General features: G+C 42.9%; 1 protein-coding gene across 8 annotated transcripts in view; it reads left to right on the forward strand.

Moving 5' to 3' along the window:
* The window catches only part of LOC129734525 (Golgi phosphoprotein 3), a 50,729-nt gene that overhangs the window by 19,897 nt on the left and 3,439 nt on the right, over nt 1-27,393 (forward strand). For all 8 annotated transcript variants that reach the window (XM_055698125.1, XM_055698124.1, XM_055698118.1 and 5 more), the window contains exons 3-4: nt 3,678-3,809; nt 10,861-10,975. In XM_055698125.1, the coding sequence (XP_055554100.1) occupies nt 3,678-3,809; nt 10,861-10,975 (247 nt within the window). The remainder of the gene's footprint in view (nt 1-3,677; nt 3,810-10,860; nt 10,976-27,393) is intronic.

Raw genomic sequence — 27,393 nt, forward strand, 5'->3', positions numbered from 1 at the left:
TTGTCTGAGGTCTTTGCAGTAAGTGCCAAAAACGATCAGTCTATTTGCCTGAACTATCTGGAAAGAGCAGTTTAATGGATTGAAAACATGTTCAGTATGACACTGACTGTTATAAAATATCTTTTTCCTCACTGTTTAATAGCAGTATAAGCTCTGTATATTTGAAATATGATGTTTCTTCTCTTGTGGATCACCTGCAAACTCAGCCTGGGAAAAAAAAAAGAAAACACCACAAAATAACCAAAACAGAAGGTGAGGCAGAATATGTTCTATGACTTTAATGTCATCTAGCCCACTAGAGCAATCAGTTCCATTTATGAAGTCCATAAACTTTTTGAGCTGACTTTCAAGATCACTTGTTTAAAAGCTGTTAGATGGTTGTGCAATCTCTGTCCTTGGAGGTTTTCAGGACTTGCCTGGATAGAACCCTGAGCAACTTGATTTGACTTCATAGCTGAACCTGCTTTCAGCAGGAAGTTGAACTAGATCTCCTGTGGTTCCTTCCAACCTGAATTATCCTATGATCCTGTATTTCTCTGCAACCCACAGCTTTAGGCCATATATGTTGAATAACTGCTGGAGCAGGGGAGTTTACATGTGGTAATAGTTGCCAGGAGTGGTGTAGTAAATGTCACTTCATTGAAAAATACTCACTTTAAAAATAAATTAAATTTTCATTACTAAACAAGGGAAAAACCTTTCTAGTGCTTGAATTGTTTGTATAATAATATAACACTTTCTGTGAATAGGAAGAAGTGTATATTTATCATGCCACAGCTGTAAGTTTGTCCAATAGATTTTTAGTTTCCATATGTGTTGTCTGATTTCAAAAATAATTTTTATATGAAGAGGCTATTTGATTGAAAATAGTAGAATGTAGGAATCATCTTTGTTTGTTGGGGGGGTGGGGTGGGGTGTTTCATCAGGCAAATACTGCACATTATCTTGCATGGTTTTTGGCAAAGAAATGTCTGGTGCCAACCAAAATCTTAATTTACAGAATGGCTGACATGAGAGTAGCTGATACTCACAAAGTATCAGCTCTGAGTGGAAGGCTGATTAGATAATTTCTCAAATGACTTTCCAATCTTATATTTATGGCCTTTAAAATAAACATCTGTGACATACTTCAGTAATTACTTTCTAGAGATTCAGAGCTTTTGTAGAATGTTCAGAAGTATTGGACATCTATATAATGCAGCTCTTGAAAATAGCTAAGTGCTAAATGGAAACAAATATTATCATGTTCCTAGAAATAATATTTAATGACATGCATTAGTGACTGGTTTGTGTGTTTAGCAGACTTCAGATGTATGCATCTGATAATGCAAATAAAAGCAGCCAATGTACAGAGAATAGAATAAAACTGTATTGGTTTTGATTTAAGCTAGTCTTTGTTATTGGTTAGAATATATTTTATGAAAGGAGTGTTCTCTGTTCTTTTTCTTGTTTCCTATGGTTTTCTCTAAAGAATCCCAAAGTGGATGTTTTTACAGAGATGCATCACTAGATGAGTTTTGAAAGGTCTTTCAAAGATCATACCAAGTGTTTCCACATTCATTTCTCAAAAGACAAATAATTTCTCAGAAATGTTTTGTCTTTGATATTGTTCTTGCTTGTTTTTTAATATTTAACTATTGACTACTCTGTAATTACAATAGAATCCTTTTTATAAGGTGGGGTTTTTTGAGGTCATAATTTTTGAGCAGTGGAGTACCAAAGTCAAGACGTATTTCTAGATATTGAGTAAATTTATTGGGTCAAATATTCCGTTCTGCCATTTAAGCAGACAGCTGTCAATATAGAAATATAGTTGAAAAAGCATGGTAGATGTGGTGTGGTTCATAGATTAAATGTGGCTTGCTGTTTTGCAGCCTGTATAACAACTGTATTGGGTTTGCATGGCAAGATTTTTGTAGTGGGGGGCTACAGGGGTGGCTTCTGTGAGAAGCTGCTAGAAGCTTCCCCTATGTCCAATAGAGTCAATGTCAGCCGGCTCCAAGACAGACCTGCCGCTGGCTAAGGCTGAGCCAATGGGTGATGGTGGTAGTGCCTCTGTGATAACATATTTAAGAAGGGGGGGGGGGAAATCTGCACAACAAATTGCAGCTGAAGAGAGGAATGAGAATATGTGAGAGCAACAACCCTGCAGACACCAAGGTCAGTGAAGGAAGGGGACGAAGTGCTCCAGGTACTAGAGCAGAGATTCCCCTGCAGCCTGTGGTGAAGACCATGGTGAGGCAGGCTGTCCTGCTGCAGCCCATGGAGGTTTAATGGTGGAGCAGATATCTACCTGCAGCCTGTGGAGGACCCCACACCAGAGCAGGTGGATGCATTCGAAGGAGGCTTGTGACCCCGTGGAGAGCCTGTGCTGGAGCAGGCTCATGGCAGGACCTGTGAACCCTTGGAAGGAGAGGAGCCCACGATGGAGCAGTTTTGCTGGCAGGGCTTGTGACCCTGTGGGGGACCCATGCTGGAGCAGTCTGTTCCTGCACCCCATGGAAGGGACCCATGCTGGAGCAGTTCATGAAGAACTGCAGCCTGTGGGAAGGACTCGCGTTGGAGAAGTTTGTGGAGGATTGTCTCCTGTGGGAGGGACCCCGTGCTGGAGCAGGGGAAGAGTGTGAGGAGTCCTCCCCCTGAGGAGGAAGGAGTGGCAGAGATAACGAAGCGATGAACTGACTGCAACCCCTGTTCCCCATCTCATCCTTCTGTGCCACTTGAGGGAAGGAGGCAGAGAATTCAGGAATGAAGTTAAGCCTAGGAAGAAGGGAGGGTGTGAGAGGATGGTGTTTTTAAGATTTAGGTTTTATTTCTCATTATCCTACTCTGCTTTCAATGGTAATAAATTTAACTAATTTGCCCGAGTCGAGTCTGTTTTGCCTGTGGCAATAACTGCTGAGTGATCTCCCTGTCCTTATCTCAACCCATGAGCTTTTCATTATATTTTCTCTCCCCTGTCCAGTTGAGGAGGAGAGTGATAGAGCAGCTTGGTGGGCACCTGGTGTCCAGCCAGGGTCAACCCACCACAACAACATGCATCAAGTTTTAGAAGTATATGTTTTCAAAGGATTTAAATGACAAAATAGTAGCTGTTCCAAATATTTGCTTGAAAACTTTTGTCTTTTGGTTTACTATATTCAAGTTGAAAAATGAGTTCTGTGGTTTGTGATGATTGCCACATTTGTGTTTGGACTTTTAATTTCTAATATACTCCATATTTTATATAATATTTATTTTTCAGTTTATTATGACTTCATTAGTGCCATATTGTTTATGGATGTAAAATCATGTTAATATTTCTCAGGAAACTCGAATAAGCCTGTGTGATGTTGGTAATGCCAAATGCTTGATGTCTTAAGACTGTAATAAGTTTATTTTGACTACATATAAATTATACTTTATATCTTGCAGTTCTTGATATCTTGCTGTTTTGTTTTGTATCACTTTCCCGAAGTTTCCCTGCTCTTCAGTGAGCAGAAACTAAGTGTGAAAACTAATAGGGAATGAGGTTTTTTTTCTCTTTCATGTTTTCAGTACAGGAATGGTAGTTTACTAGTGATGCTACTTCAAAGTGTATGAAAGCTGGAGAATTGCTTAGAGAACCCAGTAAGCCTCTTTTTCTATGTACTTTCAGGTGGAGATGGAAATATCTTACTGTCTGTCATTCTTCACAGGGTTACACATCATTCTGGAATGATTGCATCTCCTCAGGATTGCGTGGCTGTATGTTAATTGAATTGGCATTGCGAGGGCGTCTTCAGTTAGAGGCTTGTGGAATGAGGCGCAAAAGTCTACTAACAAGAAAGGCAAGTGGAGGAAAATGGTCACATTTACTTTTGTGTCATGATCCAGGCAATACAATAGCTATAAATTACAACTGGTTGTAAGAAAAATATTTTTTTTCTTTATATGGGGATAGGGATTCTGAGTAGTGACCTAAGTTAGATAGTTACCTAAAGAGTTAAACCGTGAGCTGAAGTGCCTTGTAAAATCTTCTGTGCTTGTTCACTGCTCCCTTTGTTCTCTTGATGTGTTCCTGCTGCTGTTGGAAGCCTTGCATAAACAGTTGGCAGTGGCTCTGGCCAGGGTGCAGTGGCAGCAGTTGCTGCTGAGAGCCAGTAGCACCAGTTGTAATCTGCTGTAGGAACTGTATTTTGTAATGTTGGCAAGATGTGGGCTGGGGCTGAGAAGGATGGCTAAGTGACAGCCTGCCAGATGTACCCTGCAAGTCACCAGTTTAATTCTGGTTTACACAGTGTTGCAGTTAGTGCTTGCAATGCATGGGAAGGAAACGATCCTTGTACCTTGGGCCCCTGAGAACACAAAACTGTATCTAGTTTAAGCATGTGACCAGTGTGTTAAATTTGTTGTACCCACTGACCTTTAAGATGGGCAAATTTTTAAGGTTCTTTCTTGAATTAGGCTTAAGATTTGAGGCTCCTTAATTTATTACTTTTGCCACTGGATTTTTTTCCTTAGTACAAAATGTGCAAAGTCACACTGAAGAACTTTTACTTCATCAACATTAGAAGATACTTGTAAAATAAGTTTATTGAAAACATGGTAAAATGTCTCCCCATCAAAATAAATTATCTTTTATGAGATGTTTCCATGTCAATATTATCCCTTGCTAGTTTTTTCAAAGGAGAGCTTACAAATTCCCCAACTTTCTCCCAGTTTCCTCCTCTGAATCAAACCTCTGTTTAGACAAACAGCTCCTACTTCTTTTAGCTCCATTTAACCATATCCAGCATTGATTAGTTTGCACAATTATTTTTTTTTCCTCCAAAGCTTTTATGTCTGTATTGGGTTTGCAAGGCAACATTTTGGTAGCAGGGGAGCTACAGGGGTGGCTTCTGTGAGAAGCTGCTAGAAGCTTCCCCTGTGTCCAATAGAGCCAATGTCAGCTGGCTCCAAGATAGACCCACTGCTGGCCGAGGCCGAGCCAATCGGTGATGGTGGTAGTGCCTCTGTGATAACATTTAAGAAGGGGGGGGGGGGGGGGAAATCTGCACAACAAATTGCAGCTGAAGAGAGGAATGAGAATATGTGAGAGCAACAACCCTGCAGACACCAAGGTCAGTGAAGGAAGGGGACGAAGTGCTCCAGGTACTAGAGCAGAGATTCCCCTGCAGCCTGTGGTGAAGACCATGGTGAGGCAGGTTGTCCTGCTGCAGCCCATGGAGGACCCCATGCCAGAGTAGGTGGACGTACAAAGGAGGCTGTGACCCCATGGGAAGCCAGTGCTAGAGCAGGCTCCTGGGAGGACCTCTGGAGAAAGAGGAGCCCATGCTGGAGCAGGTTTGCTGGCAGGACTTGTGACCCTGCAGGGGACCCACACTAGAGCAATCTGTTCCCAAAGGACTGCACCCTGTGGGAGGGACCCATGCTGGAGCAGTTCATGAAGAATCATAGAATCATTTAGGTTGGAAAAGACCTTTAAAATCAAGTCCAACCCTTAACCCAGGACTGCCAAATCCACCACTAAACCCTGTCCCTAAGCACCACATCTACATATTTTTTAAACACTTCTAGGGATAATTATTCCACCACATTCCTGGGCAGCCTGTTCCAATGTTTTAACACCCTTTCAGTGAAGAATTTTTTCCTAATATCTGTAGTAGAATGAAGCTGGGTTAATTAGCATTGATAATATATAACTGTGGGTTGGCTTCAGGGTTGGTGGGTTGGCCAATGTAGGTAAGGTGCAGGTGTGGCTGGTGAAGTTAAGTGGTTGAGAGCCAATGAAGAGAGATCAGATGAGGAAGAAGCAAGAGGAGAGAGAACACATGCCCTAGAGGAGGTGAGATAAGGCAGCAGAGGGACTGTATGAAGAGTATGCTGGTATGAGGTGGTAAAAGACCTCGTTTCAGCTTGGAGAGTGCTGTGACAAATATCCAATCTAAACCTCCCCTGGTGTAATTTGAGGCTGTTTCCTTTTGTCCTGTCCCTTGTTATCTGGCAGAAGAGACCTACCCCCACCTGCCTACAACCTCCTTTCAGGTAGCAATAAGGTCCCCCTTGAGCCTCCTCCTCTCCAGACTAAAAAAAAAAACCAGTTCCCTCAGCCACTCCTTATAAGACTTGTGCTGATTGTTTCCCTAGTCCTGCTGGTCACATTATTTCTGATACAGGTCAGGATGCTATTGGCCTTCTTGGCCACCTGGGTACATTGCTGACTCATGCTCAGCTGTCTGTTGACCACCACCCCTAGGTCCTTTTCTGTCAGGCAGCTTTCCAGCCACTCTTCCCCTAGATTGTAGCATTACAAGGGGTTGTTGTGACCCAAGTGCAGGACCTGGCACTTCTCCTTGTTGAACCTTATACAACTGGCCTCAGCCATTCAGTCCAGCCTGTCCAGATCCCTCTGTAGAGCCTTTGAACCCTCAAGCAGATCAGCATTTCCCACACCAACTTGGTTGTTGTCTGCAAACTTCCTGAGTGTGCACTCAATCCCCTCATCCAGATCACGAATAAAGATATTAAACAAAACTGGTCCCAATACTGAGCCCTGGGGAACACCACTTAGGGCACCAGCTGGATGTAACTCCATTCATTGCTACTCTTTGGACTCAGCAGTCCAGCCAGCTTTTTACTCAGCAAAGAGTACACCCGTCCAAGCCATGAGCAGCCAGTTTCTCCAGGAGAATGCTGTGGGAGCCAGTGTCAAAGACTTTGCTAAAGTCTAGGTAGACATCATCCACAGCCCTTCCCTCATCCACTAGGTGGGTCACCTCATCATAGAAGGAGATCAGGTTCATCAAGCTGGACCTGCCTTTCATAAACCTAAGCTGACTGGGCCTGATCCCCTGGTTGTCCTGCATGTGCCGTGTGATGGCACTCAGGATGATCTGCTCCATAACCTTCCCTAGCACCGAGGTCAGGCTGACAGGCCTGTAGTTCCCTGGATCCTCTTTCTTGCCCTTCTTGTAGATGGGTATCACATTTGCTAACCTCCAGTTAACTGGGACCTCCCTGGTTAGCCAGGACTGTTGATAAATGATTGAAAGTGACTCAGTGAAAATTCCACCAGCTCTCTCAGTACCTTTGGGTGGATCCCATCCAGCCCCATAGACTTGTGCATGTGTAAGTGGAACAGCAGGTCACTAACAGTTTCCTCCCAAACTGTGGAGACTTCATTCTGCTCCCCATCCCTGTTTTCCAGCTCAGAGGCTGGGTACCCTGAGAACAACTGTTAAAGACTGAGGCAAAGAAGGTATTAAGTACCTCAGCCTTTTTCTCATCCTTTCTCATTTTCCCCAACACATCTAATAAGGGCTGGAGATTCTCCTTAGTCCTCCTTTCATGGATAATGTATTTATAGAAACATTTTTTATTGTCTTTTATGGCAGTAGCCAGATTAAATTCTGGTTGTGCTTTGGCCTTTCTAATTTTCTCCCTGCATAACCTCACGACATCCTTGTAGTCCTCCTGAGTTGCTTGCCCCTTCTTCCAAAGGTCATAAACTCTCTTTTTTTTTTTTCTGAGTTCCAGCCAAAGCTCTCTGTTCAGCCAGGCTGGTCTTCTTCCCTGCTGGCTTGTCTTTCAGCACATGGCGATGGCCTGCTCCCATGCCTTTAATATTTCCTTCTTGAAGAATGTCTGGCCTTTCTAGCCTACTTTGCCCTTCAGGACTGCCTCCCAAGGGACTCTTGTCAACCAGGCCCCTAAACAAGCCAAAGTCTGCCCTCTGGAAGTCCAAGGTAGCAGTTCTGCTAACAGTTCTTGTGCTGTTACAACTCTGGAGAGAGTTAACCAAGACATATTCATTAATTAATCCTCCTTCAAGAAAGAGCAGATCCATGAGCATAGGAGAGAGGTGGCTGGGCTTCCCCTTTTGCCTGTCTGCATGTGCTGGGAGAGGGAGGGGAAGAGAAATACAGTGGAAGTGTGAATCAAACTGCTTTTGTTTGAGGGGAAGGGTAATCAGAAGAATCTGTTCAGTGAATACGCAATATAGCAGAGAAGTAAGAAGAAAGTGCTGTATGCCTGGCTGCAGAGAATGGTAAATTTAGAAGGAAAATTGCTGTGTATTGTGGCTTCCTAAAAGCTTATGGAACCCTGACTGAGTTGAGTGGGAGAGTCTATGCTCCTTACGGCTCTTTCCTCTAAATGCCTGTCATGGTGTATTATGTTCAGACTAGCTTCTTAAACTTCTTTTTAGTGGTAGAAAAAAGTATCTTGCCCCCAAATAAATAAGAAAAACTGTTTTCTAAACTTTTTAAAAAAATTTTTACTTTAAGAAATGCTTTTAATTCTAGGATATATCTCTTCAGTGAGTTGTTTGCTTGCTTGCTTGTTTAATAAAACAGCTCAAAAAGACGACTTCACATCTTGCCTGTTAAAGGGAGATGGTGACTAGTAGGTTACCAACTGCAGCAAGCTTGAGTGATCCAGTGTAACTAAGGTTACTGTGAAACACATCATATGGGACACATCAAAGAAACTAAAATATTGCTGGAACATAGTTTTTAAAAAGAAGTAAAGATAAAACTTATTTACAGTTAGGTGTTTTTAGGCTGATTATTAAAGGAATATCTGAATGGGTGGCTATTAATAGCCAAATCTAGCAGCTTAAAAAAACAATTTGAAGTATGCACCTGTATAATTAGACTTAAAAAATTCAGAGTCTTGATATAAAACTGGAAGATATGTAATATCATTATATGTGGTTAATAAAGGTTTTGAGTGACGCTATGGTGCAAGCTCATAAATCAGAAAGATAAATATGCATTGTTGTGTGTTTAGTTTCAAATAGGGATTGTCTGGATCAAAACGTATTTGTGTTCTTAAAACCAAATATCTGAGATTTATGGTTGGAGTGATCTCCAGCTTCCAAAAGTGAAGATCTGGACAGTATCTCAAGAGACCATTTAACCTTGATGCAGTAACAGAAAATCAGGTTTCTCTGGTCCCTCCCTGGAAGATGTTTAGTCTTAAAATTCTCCACTGAATGCAATTCAACAACCTCCCTGGATGTTTAATTTGCCTGTTGAAGTTTTTGATAATACATCCTGTATCTTCCATATATCCAGAATAAGCTGGTATATTTTATTTTTCCCAAAGAAGACATCCTAAACTACTGTTTGATACCTTCTTTGTAATAATATCTTACATGCTTCTTTTTAGATCTAAACAAATGTCATTCTTTTTAGCCTGGCATTGTGGATGGATTAATTTTTGCTGATTTTAATTAAAATCTTAGTTTCTGTGCTTTAAAGACACCATCTAAATTGGACATAGTATTCCAGATATGACCTGTTAGGTATTCACAGAGATCTCTCCAACAATTTCCTGGTAATACAGCTTAGTATGAAATTCTTACTTTGTCAAAAGACTTGGCTTTTGTTGATTCGTTTGGTTCATAGTCTACTGCTAGAATTACTAGATGGATTTTTTTGCCATTCCTGACTATAGTCATTTATTATATCTTTCATATTTGTCATCTGTTTTCTCATCCTGACTATGCTGCTTTGCATTTCTTTTTAATTTCATCTCATTGACTTCGTACACGTCTTCAGTTTGGGATCATCTTGCCAGTATTGAAGCTGTCTTACTATTGCAACTCATTTCAGTGTCATCTACAGACCCTATGAAAATGTATTGTACTCCTTTATTGTTTGTTGTAAGGATTATTAGAACTACGGAACAAAATTGAACTTGGCATATATTTCAGTAGGATACTTAAAGCTTTTCCAGGACACCTTTCTTACTACTGTGAAGCTTTATTAAAAATAAGATCTTTCACCTGATGCTTCTCTTGTATACATGGAAATGTTTGGATGTATTAGTTTTTCTGTCAATTGCCTGTTATCTTTTTACCTGATGCTTATAAAGTTCTAACTTGTAAAACTAAATGGCCAGATTTAATCATTATTTTGAGAAATAGCTTTGAAAAAGTAGTAATTCCTCTTTTCCTAAAGAAAGATAGAATTTTGTTGTTGTTTTGCTTTTATTCAAACATTGACTTGGGTTAGTTAAATCTGTGGTTTAGTTTGGTGCTCTTGTTTTCCTAACCAGAAAAAAATAGTATTTGTACATGGTTTATATAACTACTTATACTGGTAAACAAGCAATTACTCACATTCTTAAATTTTATTATGTTACTGTGAATGAATTTATTTCCCTCTCCTATGCTCTCTTGGGGGAAGATCTCAAATAATTTTACAAGTTATTAAATAACAAACTTAAGTGATATTGCATTTATTATTGCATATTATGTACATACAATAAACTCCTTATTTTGCCTAATATGTGTATTTTAACTGTTAGTGGATGGAATGTAGTGTTGCTGGTCAACATGTTCTTCAGAGTTGTAATACTTACAGATGTTGTCTTGAACCTATTTTTATCCATCAGTGTATTGAAGAAGAAACCCAATTTTCCTGCTTTTTCACTTTCTAATTGATTTCTCAATTTCATGTGTCCTAATTGTTTAACTGCAGTATTCTGAATAAATTGACTTGCAGCAATAAAATTGACTGTCATCAGAGAGCAATTTAACACTGTAGTATACTTTGTTTTGGGGAGGAAGTGAAGGACCTGGCCAGGTTAGTGGATTATCTTCCTTAAAAAATTAGGTATTAAGCATGTTATTAATACTATAGTTTTAGTCAATTAAGGTTAATTTAGGTTATAGATAATTTAACACTTAATATAGCTTTGTAATTAAAATCCAAAATAGTATTTTTTAAACAACTAGGTATTTTTTAAACTTGCATATTCTTAGAGAATATTCCTCACTCCTTAAAATTTTCCATAGTTCTGATAACAGGTAAATTTTTCCAGGTTTTATTGTTGGATATTTATGGTATATGAATTAAGTCAAATTATTGACTGCTTTTTATTCTATCCTAGGTGATTTGCAAGTCAGATGCTCCTACAGGGGATGTTCTGCTTGATGAAGCTCTGAAACACATAAAAGAGACCCAACCTCCTGAAACAGTACAAAGTTGGATTGAACTGCTTAGTGGTAAGCCTTGAACATAACGTATTTGCTTTTTTCTCCCTCAATAAAGCTAATTATCTGGCATCACTAGAGATTATACTGTAAGATTCTTGGGGAGATAGTATGCAAGAAAAGTTAATTGGTCTGTCCTCTAAAGTAGTCTCTTATTGATTCTAGCATTTAAACCAGGGGTCCTCAAACTACGGCCCATGGGCCGGATACGGCCCCCCAGGGTCCTCAATCCAGCCCCTGGTATTTACAGAACCCCCCCGCCCCCCCTGCCGGGGGTTGGGGGGGGAAACCAAGCAGTCGCAGATGACTGCCTGCCACTTCATCCGCGTGCCGGCCCCCTGGTTAAAAAGTTTGAGGACCCCTGATTTAAACAAATGTAAGTAACTTGCTTTTTACTTAACTTGGTACAGAAAGGATCGAGATGGAAGTGTCAGAGAACATCTCTACTCTGTGGAAGAGGTGTCTTCCACTGACTGAAGTAAATCAGGACTGCATCCTGGAGATAAAACTGCCTTTCTCTGTAATTGGAAATGAGGGTTAATGGAAGTTTAGAGTATAGCTGTATGGATTCAGAATTCATATATTTGATAAAGAAAGGCAATAAGGAGCTCACTGTTCAGATGTAAAAATTGAGGGTGATTTGGCCATTAATCATAAAGAAACAATAAAGAATCAGGACTTCTTTCTATTTGTCCATTAACTGGAAAAATGTAGCAAATATTTTCAAATATTAGATGCTTCTAGTTCTTCAAAACAAAGTCTTCAAGATGTACTTTGCACACAGCTCTTCCTGTAAAGCTAATAAATTGTTGCCAAAAAAAATGAAATGTCAATTAGATTTCATCTTTACAACTGCAGTTAACACTTTTCATGTACCTCACGAATGTTTGTATTCTCAGGCTGCATAAATTAAACTGGAATTAACAATGACCATATTTTAACATGTGGTGCTTTTATTGGGGTGTCATGGTTTAACCCCAGCCAGTAAATAAGTACCATGCAGCTGCTTGCTCATACACCACCACCCCAAGGGATGGGGAGGAGAATTGTGAAGGAATGTAAAATTCAAGGGTTGAAATAATGTCCTGGATTCCACTGGGATGGAGTTAATTATCTTCTTAGGAACTAGTACAGTGCTGTGTTTTGGCTCTGATGTGACAACAATGTTCATAACTGATACCAAAATTTGGAGTTTTCAAGCCCCCTTGCTTTCAAGCACTCCTCGCTGAAGCGGGAGGCTAGGTGCGGCTGGGCCAGAATTCCAAGATAAAACTCAACAACAACAGAGTCGTTGTTAATCAGGTATTCTTTATTTGCAGCACAGGGTGTATAGGGGATTGCTCCTCCTAGTATGCACACCTCAGCTCTGGTTCTCACTATTTTTATGCTACAACCTAATACATATGCATAACATTTCCTGGAAAACTAATACATATTTAAACTATTTCCTGAAACGTTTTACATATTTTTCCACCTCCACACATAGCAGTTCATTTCTGCTGACTTAAAACTTCTTATCTTATTGTTCTGACACACACCATCCTGTTCTTTAGTTAAAGAAAATGTATCTCTTCCTTTGTAGTCCTCGTTTATCATTGTTCAAGGTTATTTATGACATATCCTTATGGTTCTACATCCCCTTATCTAAACTCCCAGACCACAAATAGGTAGCAACTAAGTATCTTCCCTACATCCTATGAAGGTTAGTAAACCCCTACCGACTCACCAAAGTTGACCAATCTCTTGTTCTTTTAACCCTTATATATCATAGCACACTGATGTTTTTAGTTGCTGCTAGGTAATGTTTATGCTAAGTCAAGGACTGTTCAGTTTCTCAGGCCCTGCCAGCGAGAAGACTGGAGGGGCACAAGGAATTGGGAGGGGACACAGTCAGGACAGCTGACCTGAACCAGCCAAAGGGGTATTCCATACCATGGGATGTCGTGCTTGGTATATAAACCCAGGGGGTTGGCTGAGGCAGGGCAGATCGTTCCTTGGGGGACTGGCTGGGCATTGGTCAGCAGGTGGTGAGCAGTTGCATTGTGTATCACTTGTTTCTTTCTTCCTTTCCCTCTGGATGTTATTCTTTCCCTCCCCCTTTTCATTATAACTGTTACTGTCATCATTGTTATTATTGTTCTTTCATATTTATTCTATTTCAACTATTAAATTGTTCTTATCTCAACCCTTGAGTTTTACGCTCCTTTCCGATTCTCCTCCCCATCCCTCTGGGTGAGGGGGGAGCAAGCAAGCGGCTGCGTGGTACTTAATCACCAGCCAGGGTTAAACCATAATCGTCCTTTTTGGCACCCAACGTGGAGCATGAAGGGTTGAGATAGCAACAGGTCTAATCAGACTGCATTAGAATAAAAATTGTTGTCAGTGTTCATTGTATTGGATTAATAATCATTGGCTACAATGCTGGTTTCTCTGCTTTTGAAGTTGCTGCTCATGGTCCCAGGGTTGTGTTAGTTTACTTACAGTATATGTTCCCTGTTGCATTGTTTGTTTCCTCTGGGACCTGGGCTAAAGTTATTATAGTGTTGTACTATATAGTACTGGTTTATGATATGATGGACATGCTGGTTATGAAACTAATCTGGTCTGTGTACTCGGTGTTGTCCCCTCTGTGTATCTGGCGACCCCTGGAGGGGAATGCCAACAATTGTACCTTTGGCTTTGTTTTCCCAGAGTCAGCTTATGGGTGGGGTCCACACCTCCCCCTTTCCCTTAGGGCTAATTAGTGAAACATTTAGGATTTAGGATATCCTGAGTATCTTTGGTCAGCTGGAATCACCAGAGTGCAGGTCCTGACCTTAGTGATATGAATACTGAATGTGCTTTTCATCTCCTGGGCTTGCTGGAATTTTAAGTGACTAATTACTACTCTAGCCTACATGGCGGAAATAACAGCTGCTCTAGTCCCTGCGGCAGGTGCTGCAACTGCTCCTTTCCTCGCTCCAGTCCCCACTCCAGCTCCTGCAGGTGCTGTAGCTGCTCCAGCCTCTGCGGCCACTCCAGCCCCCGTGGCAGGCATTGCAGCTACCTCAGTCCCCAAAATGAGTGATGCAGAAGACCAACCTGGTCAGTGTCAGTGGCTCATGTAGATAAGAAGAAATGGAAACAGAAAGCAGCTCATTTGGTAAAGGAGAATGAAGGAGCAGACCCATCACAGGAACAAGATGAAGAAGGTGAACAAGAGGTAACCTCCCAATCCCTCTCTCTGAGTGAACTGCGGGATATGTGGAAAGATTATGCCTGTCAAACAGGTGAACACATTGTCACATGGTTGCTTCGATGCTGGGATAATGGGGCTCATAGTATAGACTTGGAGGGTAGGGAAGCCAAGCAGCTGGGATCACTTTCTAAAGAAGGGGGCATTGATAGGGCAATTGGAAAAGGAGCGCAAGTCCTCAGCCTCTGGAAGTGACTTCTGTCAAGTGTTTAGGAAAGGTATTCCTTCAAGGAGGATATTACATGTTGCCCAAGCAAGTGGATTCCAATATAGAAGGGTATCCAGTACCTGAGGGAATTAGCTGTGAAAGAGATGATCTGTTATAGCCTGGACGACCCACAGGCACCCATAGATCCTGATCAAGTCCAATGCACGCGACCCATGTGGCGGAAATTGATACAGAGCGCACCATCAGTATATATACTCATTGGCAGTAATGGGTTGGTCAGACACTGTACCACCAGTGGTGGATGAAGCGCTTCGTCATCTCTGACACTATGAAGAATGCGTCTCTATGTCATGGTTTAAGCCTTTCTGGTAATTAAGTACCACGCAGCTGCTCACTCACTCCCCCCTCACCCAGAGGGATGGGGAGGAGAATTGGAAAGGAATGTAAAACTTGAGAGTTGAGATACGAATAATTTAATAATTGAAATAGAATAAAAACAAAAGAACAATAATAACAATAATGACAATAACAGTTATAATGAAAGGGTGGGGGGAAAGAATAAAACCCAAAAGGAAAGGGAGAAAGAAAACAAGTGATACACAATACACCTGCTCAGCACCTGCTGACTGATGCCCAGCCAGTCCCCAAGAAATGGTCTGCCCTGCCCCAGCCAACCTCCTGCATTTATATACCAAGCATGACATCCCATGGTATGGAATATCCCTTTGGCTAGTTCGGGTCAGCTGTCCTGGCTGTGTCCCCTCCCAATTCCTTGTGCCCCTCCAGCCTTCTCGCTGGCAAGGCCTGAGAAACTGAACAGTCCTTGACTTAGTATAAACATTACCTAGCAGCAACTAAAAACATCAGTGTGTTATCAACATTGTTCTCACATCAGAGCCAAAACACAGCACTGTACTAGCTCCTAAAAAGAAAATTAACTCCATCCCAGCTGAAATCAGGATACTCTACCTCCATCATCTCATCTGTAGAGAGACTGGACCAGCGGCTTGAGGAGAATATCTCCTTCTCTCCACCACTACAAGCCCGCATCTCAGGTATCAACTGTAGATGACCTTCTCTTTTGAAGTGAGAATATAGGAGATAGACACCACAGGGTATGCTCTAGTTCTATCTGCAAGACCATGGACGGGACATGAGGAGGAGGGATGGAAAACCTACCTCAGTCCTGAAGGCACAAGTGCGTGAACTACAATGAAAAAAACAATCACAAACAAGGAGTCTTCCAGGAAGGCTGCTGCTCCAGTCTCCAGACAGTTTTCCAGATGGAGTGATAGGGCTGACATTACTCTTGGCCCTGTGAAAAGGAATTCTAATCCATTTTTATAAGACATAAGTGAGCAGAACTACTCCATGCTATGTCCACGTGTTGTGGTTTAATCCTGGCTGGCAACCAAACACCACGCAGCCACTTGTTCACTCCCCACAACCCGGAAAGATGGGGAGGAGAATCAGAAAGGAATGTAAAACTCGAGGGCTGAGATAAGAACAATTTAATAATTTAAGCAGAATAAAAAGATAAGAACAACAGTAATAACAATAACAATTAGGAAGGAAAGGTGGGGAAAAAGGGTAAAATCCAAAGGAAGGGAAAAGGAAAACAAACCAAGTGATGCAAATTACAGCTGCTTACCACCCACTGACCGATGCCCAGCCAGTCCCCCAGCAATGATCCCCAGGCCCCAGCTAACACTCCAAGTTTATATACCAAGCATGATGTCCCATGGTATGGAATACCTCTTTGGCTGGTTCAGGTCAGCTGTCCTGGCTGTGTCCCCTCCCACTTCTTTGTGCCACTCCAGTCTTCTCGCTGGCAAGGCCCAAGAAACCAAAAAGTCCTTGACTTACTATAAACATTACATAGCAACAACTAAAAACATCAGTGTGGTTATCAACATTGTTCTCACATCATAGCCAAAACCCAGCACTGTACTAGCTACTAGGAAGAAAATTAACTCCATCCCAGCTGAAACCAGTACACCACCTCATACCACTTCCTGTCCTAGTGGGGAGCCCTATGACCAAGATTAGAGGGACCCTGCCTCCAGCCAGCTGGAGGACGGGGATAACTGGGTTTAGTGGACTGTGTGGATCCAATGGCCTGGCACATCAGACCCACAGGAATATAAAGCTCTAGTAGACACCAGTGCACAGTGTACTGTAACACCATCAAGCTATGAAGGGGCAGAACCAATTAGTATTTCTGGAGTGATAGGAGGATCTCAACAGCTAACTGTACTGGATGCTGAAATGAGCCTGATTGGGAGTGAGTGGCAAAATCATCCCATTGTGACTGGCCCAGAGGCTCTGCATCCTTGGCATAGACTATCTCAGGGGAGGGTATCTCAAGGATCCAAAAGGTGGGCTTCTGGTATAGCTGCCTCGGAGATGGAGGAAATTAAGCAGCTTTCTACTTTGCCTGGCCTTTCAGAAGACCCTTCTGTTGAGGGGTTACTGAAGGTTGAAGAACAACAGGTGCCGATCACTACCACAGCGGTGCACTGGCGGCAATACCACACCAACCGAGACTCCCTGATTCCTATCCATAAGCTGATTCGTTGACTAGAAAGCCAAGGAGTGATCAGCAGATCTGCTCACCCTTTAATAGCCCCATATGGCCAGTGCAAAATTCTAATGGAGAATGGAGACTAACAGTGGACTATTGTGGCCTGAATGAAGTCACGCTGCCATTGAGTGCTGCCGTAGCAGACATGCTAGAACTTCAATATGAACTGGAATGAAAGGCAGCCAAGTGATTAATAAATCCTGTACCATCCTGTCCTGGTTTCAGCTGGGATAGAGTTAATTTACTACTCTAGTAGCTGGTGCAGTGCTGTGTTTTTGATTTGGTGTGAGAATAATATTTATAACACACTGATGTTTTTAGTTGCTGCTAGGTAATGTTTATACTAAGTCAAGGACTTTTCAGTTTCTCTGGCTTTGCCAGCCAGAAGGCTGGAGTGGCACAAGAAATTGTGAGGGGGCACAGCCAGGACAGCTGACCCAAAACAGCCAAAGGGATATTCCATACCATAGAATGTCATGTTCAGTACTTAAAGTGAGGGGAGCTGGCTGGGGCCTGCCTGCTGACAAGGGACTGGCTGGGCACTGGTCAGCAGGTGGTGAGCAATTGTATTGTACATCACTTGTTTCCTTTTCTCCCTTCCCTTTGGATTTTGTTCTTCTCCCCTTCTCCCTCTTCTCATTATAATTGTTGTTATTATTATTACTGTTTCTATTTTATATCAATTATTAAATTGTTCTTATCTCAACCCTTGAGTTTTGTATTCCTTCCCGATTCTCCTCCCCATCCCTCCAGGGGTGGGGGGAGTGAGCGAGCTGCTGCATGGTACTTAGTTACCAGCTGGGGTTAAACCATGACAGTCCTTTGGGGCACCCAATGTGGGGCACAAAGGGTTGAGATAGCAACAGATCTGACTAGAGTGTATTAGAATGACATTGTTCTATTTATTGTCTTGGATTAATAATCACTGGCCATGATGCTGATTTCTTTGCTCTTAAAGATGCTCAGGCTTGCATTATTTACTTGACTTGCATTATGTGTTCCCTGTTGTGCCAATTTTTGTCCTTGGGGCCTGGGCTACAGTTATCATTGTGTTGTACTATATAGTGCTGGCTTCTCATACGATATACTCGCTGGTCATTAAACTAATCCAATCTGCGTATTCAATATTGTTTGTCGACCCTGTTCTTCGGGTGGCCCCTGGCGGGGAATACTAACAACTGCACGTTTGGCTTTTCTGTTTCAGAGGCTACGCCTTCCCCTTCTCCACAGGGCTAATTACTGGAGCATTTAAGACTTTTGGAAATTCTTATTATCTTTGGGCTGTTGGAACCAGCATAGCACTGGCCCTGATCTTATTGCTAGTAATGCTGAATGTGGTTTTGACCTCCTGGACCTGATTGAGAATTAAGCAACTAACTGTAACTCCTCTAGCCTCCATGGTGGGCACAGAGGCTACTCCAGCCCCTGCAACAACTGATGCAGAAGACCAACCCATGTCAGTATCAGTTGCCTCTATACACAAGAAGAAACGGACACAGAAAACAGCTCGTACAGCAAAGAAAGATGAAGCAGGGCCACCACAGGAAGAGGAGGAAGGAGCAGAACAAGAGATAACCACTCGATCCCTATCCCTGAATAAGCTGCGGGATATGCAGAAAGATTATGCCCATCATCCAGGTGAACACATTGTCACCTGACTCCTTCAGTGCTGCGATAATGGGGCTAATAGATTGGAATTAGAGGGTAGGGAAGCCAAGCAGCTGGGATCACTTTCTAGGGAAGGGGGCACTGACAAGGCAATTGGAAAAGGGACACAAGTCCTCAGCCTCTGGAGGTGACTCCTGTGATGCATTAAGGAAAGGTATCCCTTCAAGGAGGATATTACATGTTGCCCAGGAAAGTGGACTGCAATAGAGAAACGTATCCAGTACCTGAGGGAATTAGCTGTGAAACAGATGATTTATTATGACCAGAAAAATGCAGTTACCCACAGATCCCGATGAAATCCTATGCACATGACCCACGTGGTGGAAAATTTTTACAGAGCGCACCATCATCATATGCCAACTCATTGGCAATAACGAGCTGCAGAGATGACGTGCCACCAACAGCGGATGAAGTGATTCACCACCCCGGAACTATGAAGATAGCATCTCTACTCCCATCATCTCAGCTGTGGAGAGACTGATGCAGTGACTCGACGAGGACAGATCCTACTCCCCACCAGTACGGACCCACATCTCAGATATAAAAGCAAGCACACTTCTGCTCAAGAGAGAGAATATAAGAAATACACACCATATGGCACCCTGTGGTTTTACTTGCAGGACCACGGAGAGGACATGAGGAGGTGAGATGGAAAACCTACCTCAACCCTGGAGGCACGGGTATGTGAATTGCAAGGAAAAACAATCACGAACAGGGAGTCTTCCATGAAGGTTGCTGCTAAAGTCTCCAGAAGGCAGATTCCCAGAGAGATTGAAAGGGCTGATTTTACTCTCAATCGTGTGAAAAAGAGTTCTAATACATTTTTACAAGACATAAGTGGGCAGGACTACTAAACACTACATCCACCCTGCACCACTTCCCACCTAGGTGGAGAATCCTACGACCAGGACTAGAGAGGCCCTGCCTCCAGCCAGGTGGAAGAAAGGCATAACCAGGTTTAGTGGACTGTGTGGATTCGATGGCCTGGCACATCAGACCCACAGGAATATAAAGCTCTAATAGACACCAGTGCACAGTGTACTGTAACACCATCAAGCTATGAAGGGGCAGAACCAATTAGTATTTCTGGAGTGACAGGGAAATCCCAACAGCTAACTGTATTGGAGGCTGAAAAAAGCCACATTGGGAATGAGGAGCAAAAACTCATCCCATTGTGACTGGCCCAGAGGCTCTGCATCCTTGGCATAGACTATCTCAGGGGAGGGTATCTCAAGGATCCAAAAGGTGGGCTTCTGGTATAGCTGCCTCGGAGATGGAGGAAATTAAGCAGCTTTCTACTTTGCCTGGCCTTTCAGAAGACCCTTCTGTTGAGGGGTTACTGAAGGTTGAAGAACAACAGGTGCCGATCACTACCACAGCGGTGCACTGGCGGCAATACCACACCAACCGAGACTCCCTGATTCCTATCCATAAGCTGATTCGTTGACTAGAAAGCCAAGGAGTGATCAGCAGATCTGCTCACCCTTTAATAGCCCCATATGGCCAGTGCAAAATTCTAATGGAGAATGGAGACTAACAGTGGACTATTGTGGCCTGAATGAAGTCACGCTGCCATTGAGTGCTGCCGTAGCAGACATGCTAGAACTTCAATATGAACTGGAATGAAAGGCAGCCAAGTGGTATGCCACTACTGATATTGCAAATGCGTTTTACTCTATCCCTTTGGCTGCGGAGTTCAGGCCATAGTTTGCCTTCACTTGGAGGGGTGTCCAATGCACCTCGAATGGACTCCCCCGAGGGTGGAAACACAGCCCTACCATCTGCCATGGACTGATCCAGGCTGCCCTGGAACAGGGTGAAGCTCTGGAACATCTGCAGTATATTGATGACATCATCATATGGGGCGATACAGCAGAAGAAGATTTTGAGAAAGGGGAGAAGATAGTCCAAATCCTTCTGAAAGCTGGTTTTGCCATAACACAGAGTAAGGTCAAGTGACCTGCACAGGAGATCCAGGTTTTGGGGAATAAAATGGCAACATGGACATTGTGAAATCCCAATGGATGTGATCAACAAAATAACAGCTGTCTCCACCAACTAGAAAGAAACACAGGCTTTCTTAGGCACTGTGGGTTTTTGGAGAATGCACATTCCAAACTGCAGTCTGATTGTAAACCCTCTCTATCAAGTTATCTGAGAAAAGAATGATTTCAAATGGGTCCGTGAGTAACAACAAGCCTTTGAATGTTGGCTGAGGCCTGTCAATCGCTGCTTGAGGACTGGCTGGACACTGGTAAGCGGATATTGGGCAATTATATTGTGCATCACTTGTTTCCTTTTCTCCCTTCCCTTTGGTTTTTATTCCTCTCCCCTTCTCCCTCCTTTTGATTATAATTTTTATTGGTTTTATTTTATTTTATTTCAACTATTTGTTTTCTTATCTGTCATGATTTAACCCTATCTGGTAATTAAGTACCAGGAAGCCACTCACTCACTCCCCCCTCACCCAGAGGGATGGGGAGGAGAATCGGAAAGGAATGTAACAATCAGGGATTGAGATAAGAACAATTTAATAATTGAAACAGAACAAAAATGAAAGAACAATAATATCAGTAACAGTTATAACAAGGGGAGGGAGTGGGGAGAATAAAATCCAGGGGGAAAGGAAGAAAGAAAACAAGTGATGCACAATGCAACTGCTCATCACCCGCTGCCCAGCCAGTCCCCGAGAAACAATCTGCCCACTCCAGCCACCCCCCAGGTATATATGCCAAGCATGATGCCCTATGATATGGAATACCTCTTTGGCTAGTTTGGTTCAGCTGACCTAGCTGTGTCCCCCTCCCAATTCCTTGTGCCCCTCCAACCTTCTTGCTGGCAAGGCCTGAGGAACTGAAAAGTCTCACATCAAAGCCAAAACATAGAACCATACTGGCTCCTGAGAAGGTAATTAACTCCATCCCAGCTTAAACCAGGACAGTATCCACCCCTTATTCCATACCATTTACATCATGGTACATTTTCCAATACATCATCACCTCTCCTGTCCTTTAATATAAATACACAGATATCATCCCCTTAGTCTATGCACCATCTCTCTAAAGTCCATTGAGTTCATTTAGTCCATGACATCGGGCTCCATCTGTCATAAGAGTCTTTTGGGCAGGGAAGATGGTATGAAGTGTTGGTTTGTTGCATGTTGAAGCCAGTCCTGATTCTGTTACAATTGCACTGATCTGGTTTCACCAAAGTCATTCTTCGTTGGTGTGGCAGTTAAGGAGGAGTCAGATACAAGTCTTCAAATATAAATGAGTAGAGATAGGTGCCACAAGGTATCCAGTACTAATAGGTATCCAGTCTCTCCGGGGGCATGGGTTCAAATCCTACTGCCACTGCCATTGACAATATATAACATTATGTAACAATTAACATCACTCAGTTTATTGGTTTTCACCCAAAATCAAATCTCCTTGAGGCACACATTGAATTTAACCATCCTCCCGCATTACCCACCAAATGCTCCCAGGCCCTTGACCAAAAGCAGTCCCACGAATGGGTTTGCTTTTGCCTGAAGCAGGAACGACCCAGACTGTTTTCCCAAGCATATTTTTAAGGTGCACTACAGGAACTTTATGCAACTCTACAGTACGCAAAAGCTTTGATTGGGCAGGACCAGCTCAGGTAGCAGAGCCTCTGGTATTAACCAACCAGGTGGCCTTTGCTAAATGTTTATCCCAATGTTTGAAAGTTCCACCACCCATTGCTTTCAGTGTAGTCTTTAACAGTCCGTTACATCCAGCTCAGAACAAATAACCAGGGCACCAGGAGGAGCTGTGCTTCAGTACCAATCACTTCAAAGCAGCTCAAACCCCTTCATAAGCTGCTAATATATCTTACTCATTTGGAGTATAGCAGGCCTCAAATCCTATATATCCCTGACTCTAAAAGCCCAATGGTTGACCTCGAGTCTCCCCTGGTGCTTTCTGCAGGAGGGTCCAGGTAGGGCCATTCTACCTGGCTGTGGTGCAAAGTCCATTTTTTATATCTTGCCCAGTCCAAACTGGCCCAAGGACTACTGCTTGAACTTTCTTCTGTTTAATTTGTTCAAAAGCTTATCATTGTTCAGGACCCCATTTAAAACTGGTCTTCTTTTGGGTCACACGATAGAGAGGGTTTACAATCAGACTGCAGTTTGGAATGTGCATTCTCCAAAAACCCACAGTGCCTAAGAAAGCCTGTGTTTCTTTCTAGTTGGTGGAGACAGCTGTTATTTTGTTGATCACATCCATTGGGATTTCACGACGTCCATGTTGCCATTTTATTCCCCAAAACCTGGATCTCCTGTGCAGGTCCCTTGACCTTACTCTGTGTTATGGCAAAACCAGCTTTCAGAAGGATTTGGACTATCTTCTCCCCTTTCTCAAAATCTTCTTCTGCTGTATCGCCCCATATGATGATGTCATCAATATACTGCAGATGTTCCGGAGCTTCACCCTGTTCCAGGGCAGCCTGGATCAGTCCATGGCAGATGGTAGGGCTGTGTTTCCACCCCCGGGGGAGTCCATTCGAGGTGCATTGGACACCCCTCCAAGTGAAGGCAAACTATGGCCTGAACTCCGCAGCCAAAGGGATAGAGTAAAACGCATTTGCAATATCAGTAGTGGCATACCACTTGGCTGCCTTTCATTCCAGTTCATATTGAAGTTCTAGCATGTCTGCTACGGCAGCACTCAATGGCAGCGTGACTTCATTCAGGCCACAATAGTCCACTGTTAGTCTCCATTCTCCATTAGAATTTTGCACTGGCCATATGGGGCTATTAAAGGGTGAGCAGATCTGCTGATCACTCCTTGGCTTTCTAGTCAACGAATCAACTTATGGATAGGAATCAGGGAGTCTCGGTTGGTGTGGTATTGCCGCCAGTGCACCGCTGTGGTAGTGATCGGCACCTGTTGTTCTTCAACCTTCAGTAACCCCTCAACAGAAGGGTCTTCTGAAAGGCCAGGCAAAGTAGAAAGCTGCTTAATTTCCTCCGTCTCCGAGGCAGCTATACCAGAAGCCCACCTTTTGGATCCTTGAAATACCCTCCCCTGAGATAGTCTATGCCAAGGATGCAGAGCCTCTGGGCCAGTCACAATGGGATGAGTTTTTGCCCCTCATTCCCAATGTGGCTTTTTTCAGCCTCCAATACAGTTAGCTGTTGGGATTTCCCTGTCACTCCAGAAATACTAATTGGTTCTGCCCCTTCATAGCTTGATGGTGTTACAGTACACTGCGCACTGGTGTCTATTAGAGCTTTATATTCCTGTGGGTCTGATGTGCCAGGCCATCAGATCCACACAGTCCACTAAACCCAATTATCCCTGGCCTCCACCTGGCTGGAGGCAGGGTCCCCCTAATCCTGTTCATAGGATTCTCTACCATGGCAGCAAGCAGTGCAAAGCAGCTGTACTGTGGAGCAATTGCGATCTTGCCTATTTATGTCTTGTAAAAACTGATTAGAATTCCTTTTCACAGGATCAAGAGTAAAATCAGCCTTTCCACTCTGGGAAACTGCCCACTAGATATTGGAGCAGCAACCTTCCTAAAAGAACCCCTATTCACAATTGTGTTTCATAGAATGATTTAGGTTGGAAAAGACCTTTTCCTTGTGATTCACATACCCGTGCTTCTAGGACTGAGGTAGGTTTTCCATCCAACCTCCTCATATCATGTCTGTGGTCCCACAGGTAAAACCACAGGGTACCCTGTGGTGTCTATCTCCTATATTCTCCCTCTCAAGCAGAAGGGTTCTTGCTGTTAATAGCTGATATGTGGGTCCATAAAGTTGGAGAGTAGGATCTATCTTCTTTGATATGATGAACTACTACCCCCACAGCTGAGATGAGGGAGGTAGAGATGCTATCTTTGTAGCCCTGGAGATGGCGAATCACTTCACTGTTGGTTGTGCATCAGATTTCCAGCTAATTATTGGCAATGAGTTTGCATATGACACTGGTGCACTCTGTACAAATTTCCAGCACATGGGTTGTGTGCATAGGACTTCATCAGGATCTCTTGGTAACTGTGCATTGTTCAGGTCATAATAAATCATATCTAGCATGGCTAAATTCCTCAGGTACTGGTTACATTTCTCCATTGTAGTCCGCTTGCCTGGGTGACATGTAATATCCTTCTTGAAAGGATACCTTTCCTTCATGCTTGACAAGAGTTGTCTCCAGAGTCTGAGGACTTGTGTCCCTTTTCCAATTGCCTTGTCAGTGCCCCCTTCCCTAGAAAGTGACCCCAGCTGCTTGGCTTCCCTACCCTCTAATTCCAATCTATTAGCCCCATTATTCCAGCACTGAAGGAACCAGGTGACAGTGTGTTCACCTGGTTGATGGCTAAAATATTTTTGCATATCCTGCAGCTCGTTCAGGGATAGGATTAAGTGGTTTCCTCTTGTTCTGCCTCTTCCTTCTCTTCCTGTGGTGGCCCTGCTTTATCTTCCTTTACTAAATGAGCTGTTTTGTGTGTCCATCTCTTCTTGTGTATAGGAGTGCCTGATACCAGCACGAGTTGGTCCTCTTCATCTCTCGTCGTGGGGTCTGGAGTAGTTGTAGTGCCACTTGCTGGGTTTTGATTAGCCAAGATGCTTATAGCCAAGTTTAAGTAGCTGCAATGCTTGTTGCAGCGGTTGCAGTAGACACAGTACCTATTGCTGGGGTTTGAATGGCTTCAGTGCTTGTTGCAGGGGTTGGAATTGTCACAGCTAGTTGCTTAATTCTCAACAAGGTTTGAACCACATTCAGCATTCCCAGCAATAGAATCAGGGCCACCAATATTCTGGTCTCAACATCCCAAGTATATTCAAAATTTTCAAAAGCCTTAAACACTTCTGTAATTGGCCTAGAGAAGGGGAAAATGTAGAATGATAGATTGCATAATTGACTCTCCAAAAAGGAAAAGCTAAGGGTGCACTTATCAATAATCCCCACCAGAGGGCGCCCGAATAGGGGCGACGGCAATACTGACTGAGTACACGAGATTAGTTTCATGGCCAGCGAGTCTATCATATCAGAAGCCAGTACTATAAAGTATAACACAATGATAACTTTAGCCCAGGCCCCATGGATCATAAACAGCATCACAGGGAACACATACAGCAAGTAAAGTACATAATGCGACCCTGAGATCATGAGCAGCAACTCTGAGAACAAAGAAAAAAACACTGTGGCCAGTGACTATTAAACCACTACAAAGAATATTTATAACAATTTTGTTTTAACACACCCTAGTCAGACGTGTCATTATCTCAACCCCTTGTTCCCCATGTTGGGTGCCCCAAAGGACTGTCGTGATTTAACCCCAGCCAATAACTAATTACCACGCACGCACGCACGTGTGCGCACGCGCACACACACACACACACACAGAGGAGAATCGGGAAGGAATGTAAAACTCAAGGGTTGAGATAAGAGCAATTTAATAATTAAAATAAAATAAGGGGGGAAACCAAACTATAATAGTAGTAATAACAATAATAATAATGAGTTGTAATGAATAGGAGGGAGAAGGGGAGAAGAATAAAATACTAAGGGAAGGGAGAAAAGGAAACAAGTGATGCACAATACAATTGCTCACCACCCGCCCTACCAATGCCCAGCTAGTCCCTTGTCAGCGATCGACAGGCCCCGGCCAACCCCTCCCCCACCCAGTTTATATACTGAGCATGGCATTCTATGGTATGGAATATCCCTTTGGCTATTTTGGGTCAGCTGTCTGGCTGTATTCCCTCCCAATTTCTTGTGCCACTCCAGCCTTCTCCCTGGCAGGGCCTGAGAAACTGAAAAGTCCTTGACTTAGTATAAACATTACCCAGCAACAACCAAAAACATCTGTGTCTTATCAACATCATTCTCACACCAAAGCCAAAACACAGCACTGCACCAGCTACTAAGAAGAAAATTAACTCTGTCCCAGCTGAAACCAGGACATGGGTTGTTTTTTCATTTGGGGTTCTTTTTTTAGTTTTTTTCTGTAGACAGAATTCATCACTGAGGTTTGTCTGTTTTTACAAAAAACACAAAATGCATTTTCCCTGGAGTAGGTCAGAGCTGTACTTAGGTGTGCAAACAGTACAGGAAAAAAACCCCACTGTTTTGTCAACAATATGACTTTTGGAGGTAAGAGGTATCGAGACTTGAATTTGTCTATCTAAATATATTTGTTACTTGTAATAAGAGTATAAAAATGAGCAAAATCCCTCCAGCTTCCTCTGCCTTCATTTTCGTTATGTTCTTCCCATTTGTCCTGTACCACCAGAAGCAGACGTCCTTGCATATTCACATACAGTTCATGCTTGGTGCCCTTGCCATCCCTCCCCTCTTGCTCCTTGATGGTCAGACAGAGGGGGGAGAGAGGAGAATAAAGCAAGGGGCACCTTGCAGTCAGTAAGGGGCATGGCTGCTGTGTAGCCTTGCAGTTTATTTCTTGCTCAGCTCTCTTCCACTTTTACAGACTGCAAAAACAATTTTTCTTGTCCAAATTACATAATTTGTGCTGACATTTCACAGTGCAGAGCAAATCAAGTTAGTACTGATTCAAAAAAGGTCAGCTAATGAATGAACAATGTTGTAAGTTTTCCTTGAGCTAAGTTAAGGTTTTCCTGACCCTGCTAAGTATTTGGCTCTGGGAAGAGTTATTGTCAGTGCTGTGGCTGAGACTTAGATCAATCATTTTTATTTACACATGGGTATTTAATTACTAATTCTTAGATGGCATTAGGGTTGTTTGCATTTCCTATAGTTTAGAGAACTTCCCTTTGAAAAAAA

This window comes from Falco cherrug, chromosome W (genome assembly GCF_023634085.1).
Source record: "Falco cherrug isolate bFalChe1 chromosome W, bFalChe1.pri, whole genome shotgun sequence".
NCBI lineage: Eukaryota > Metazoa > Chordata > Aves > Falconiformes > Falconidae > Falco > Falco cherrug.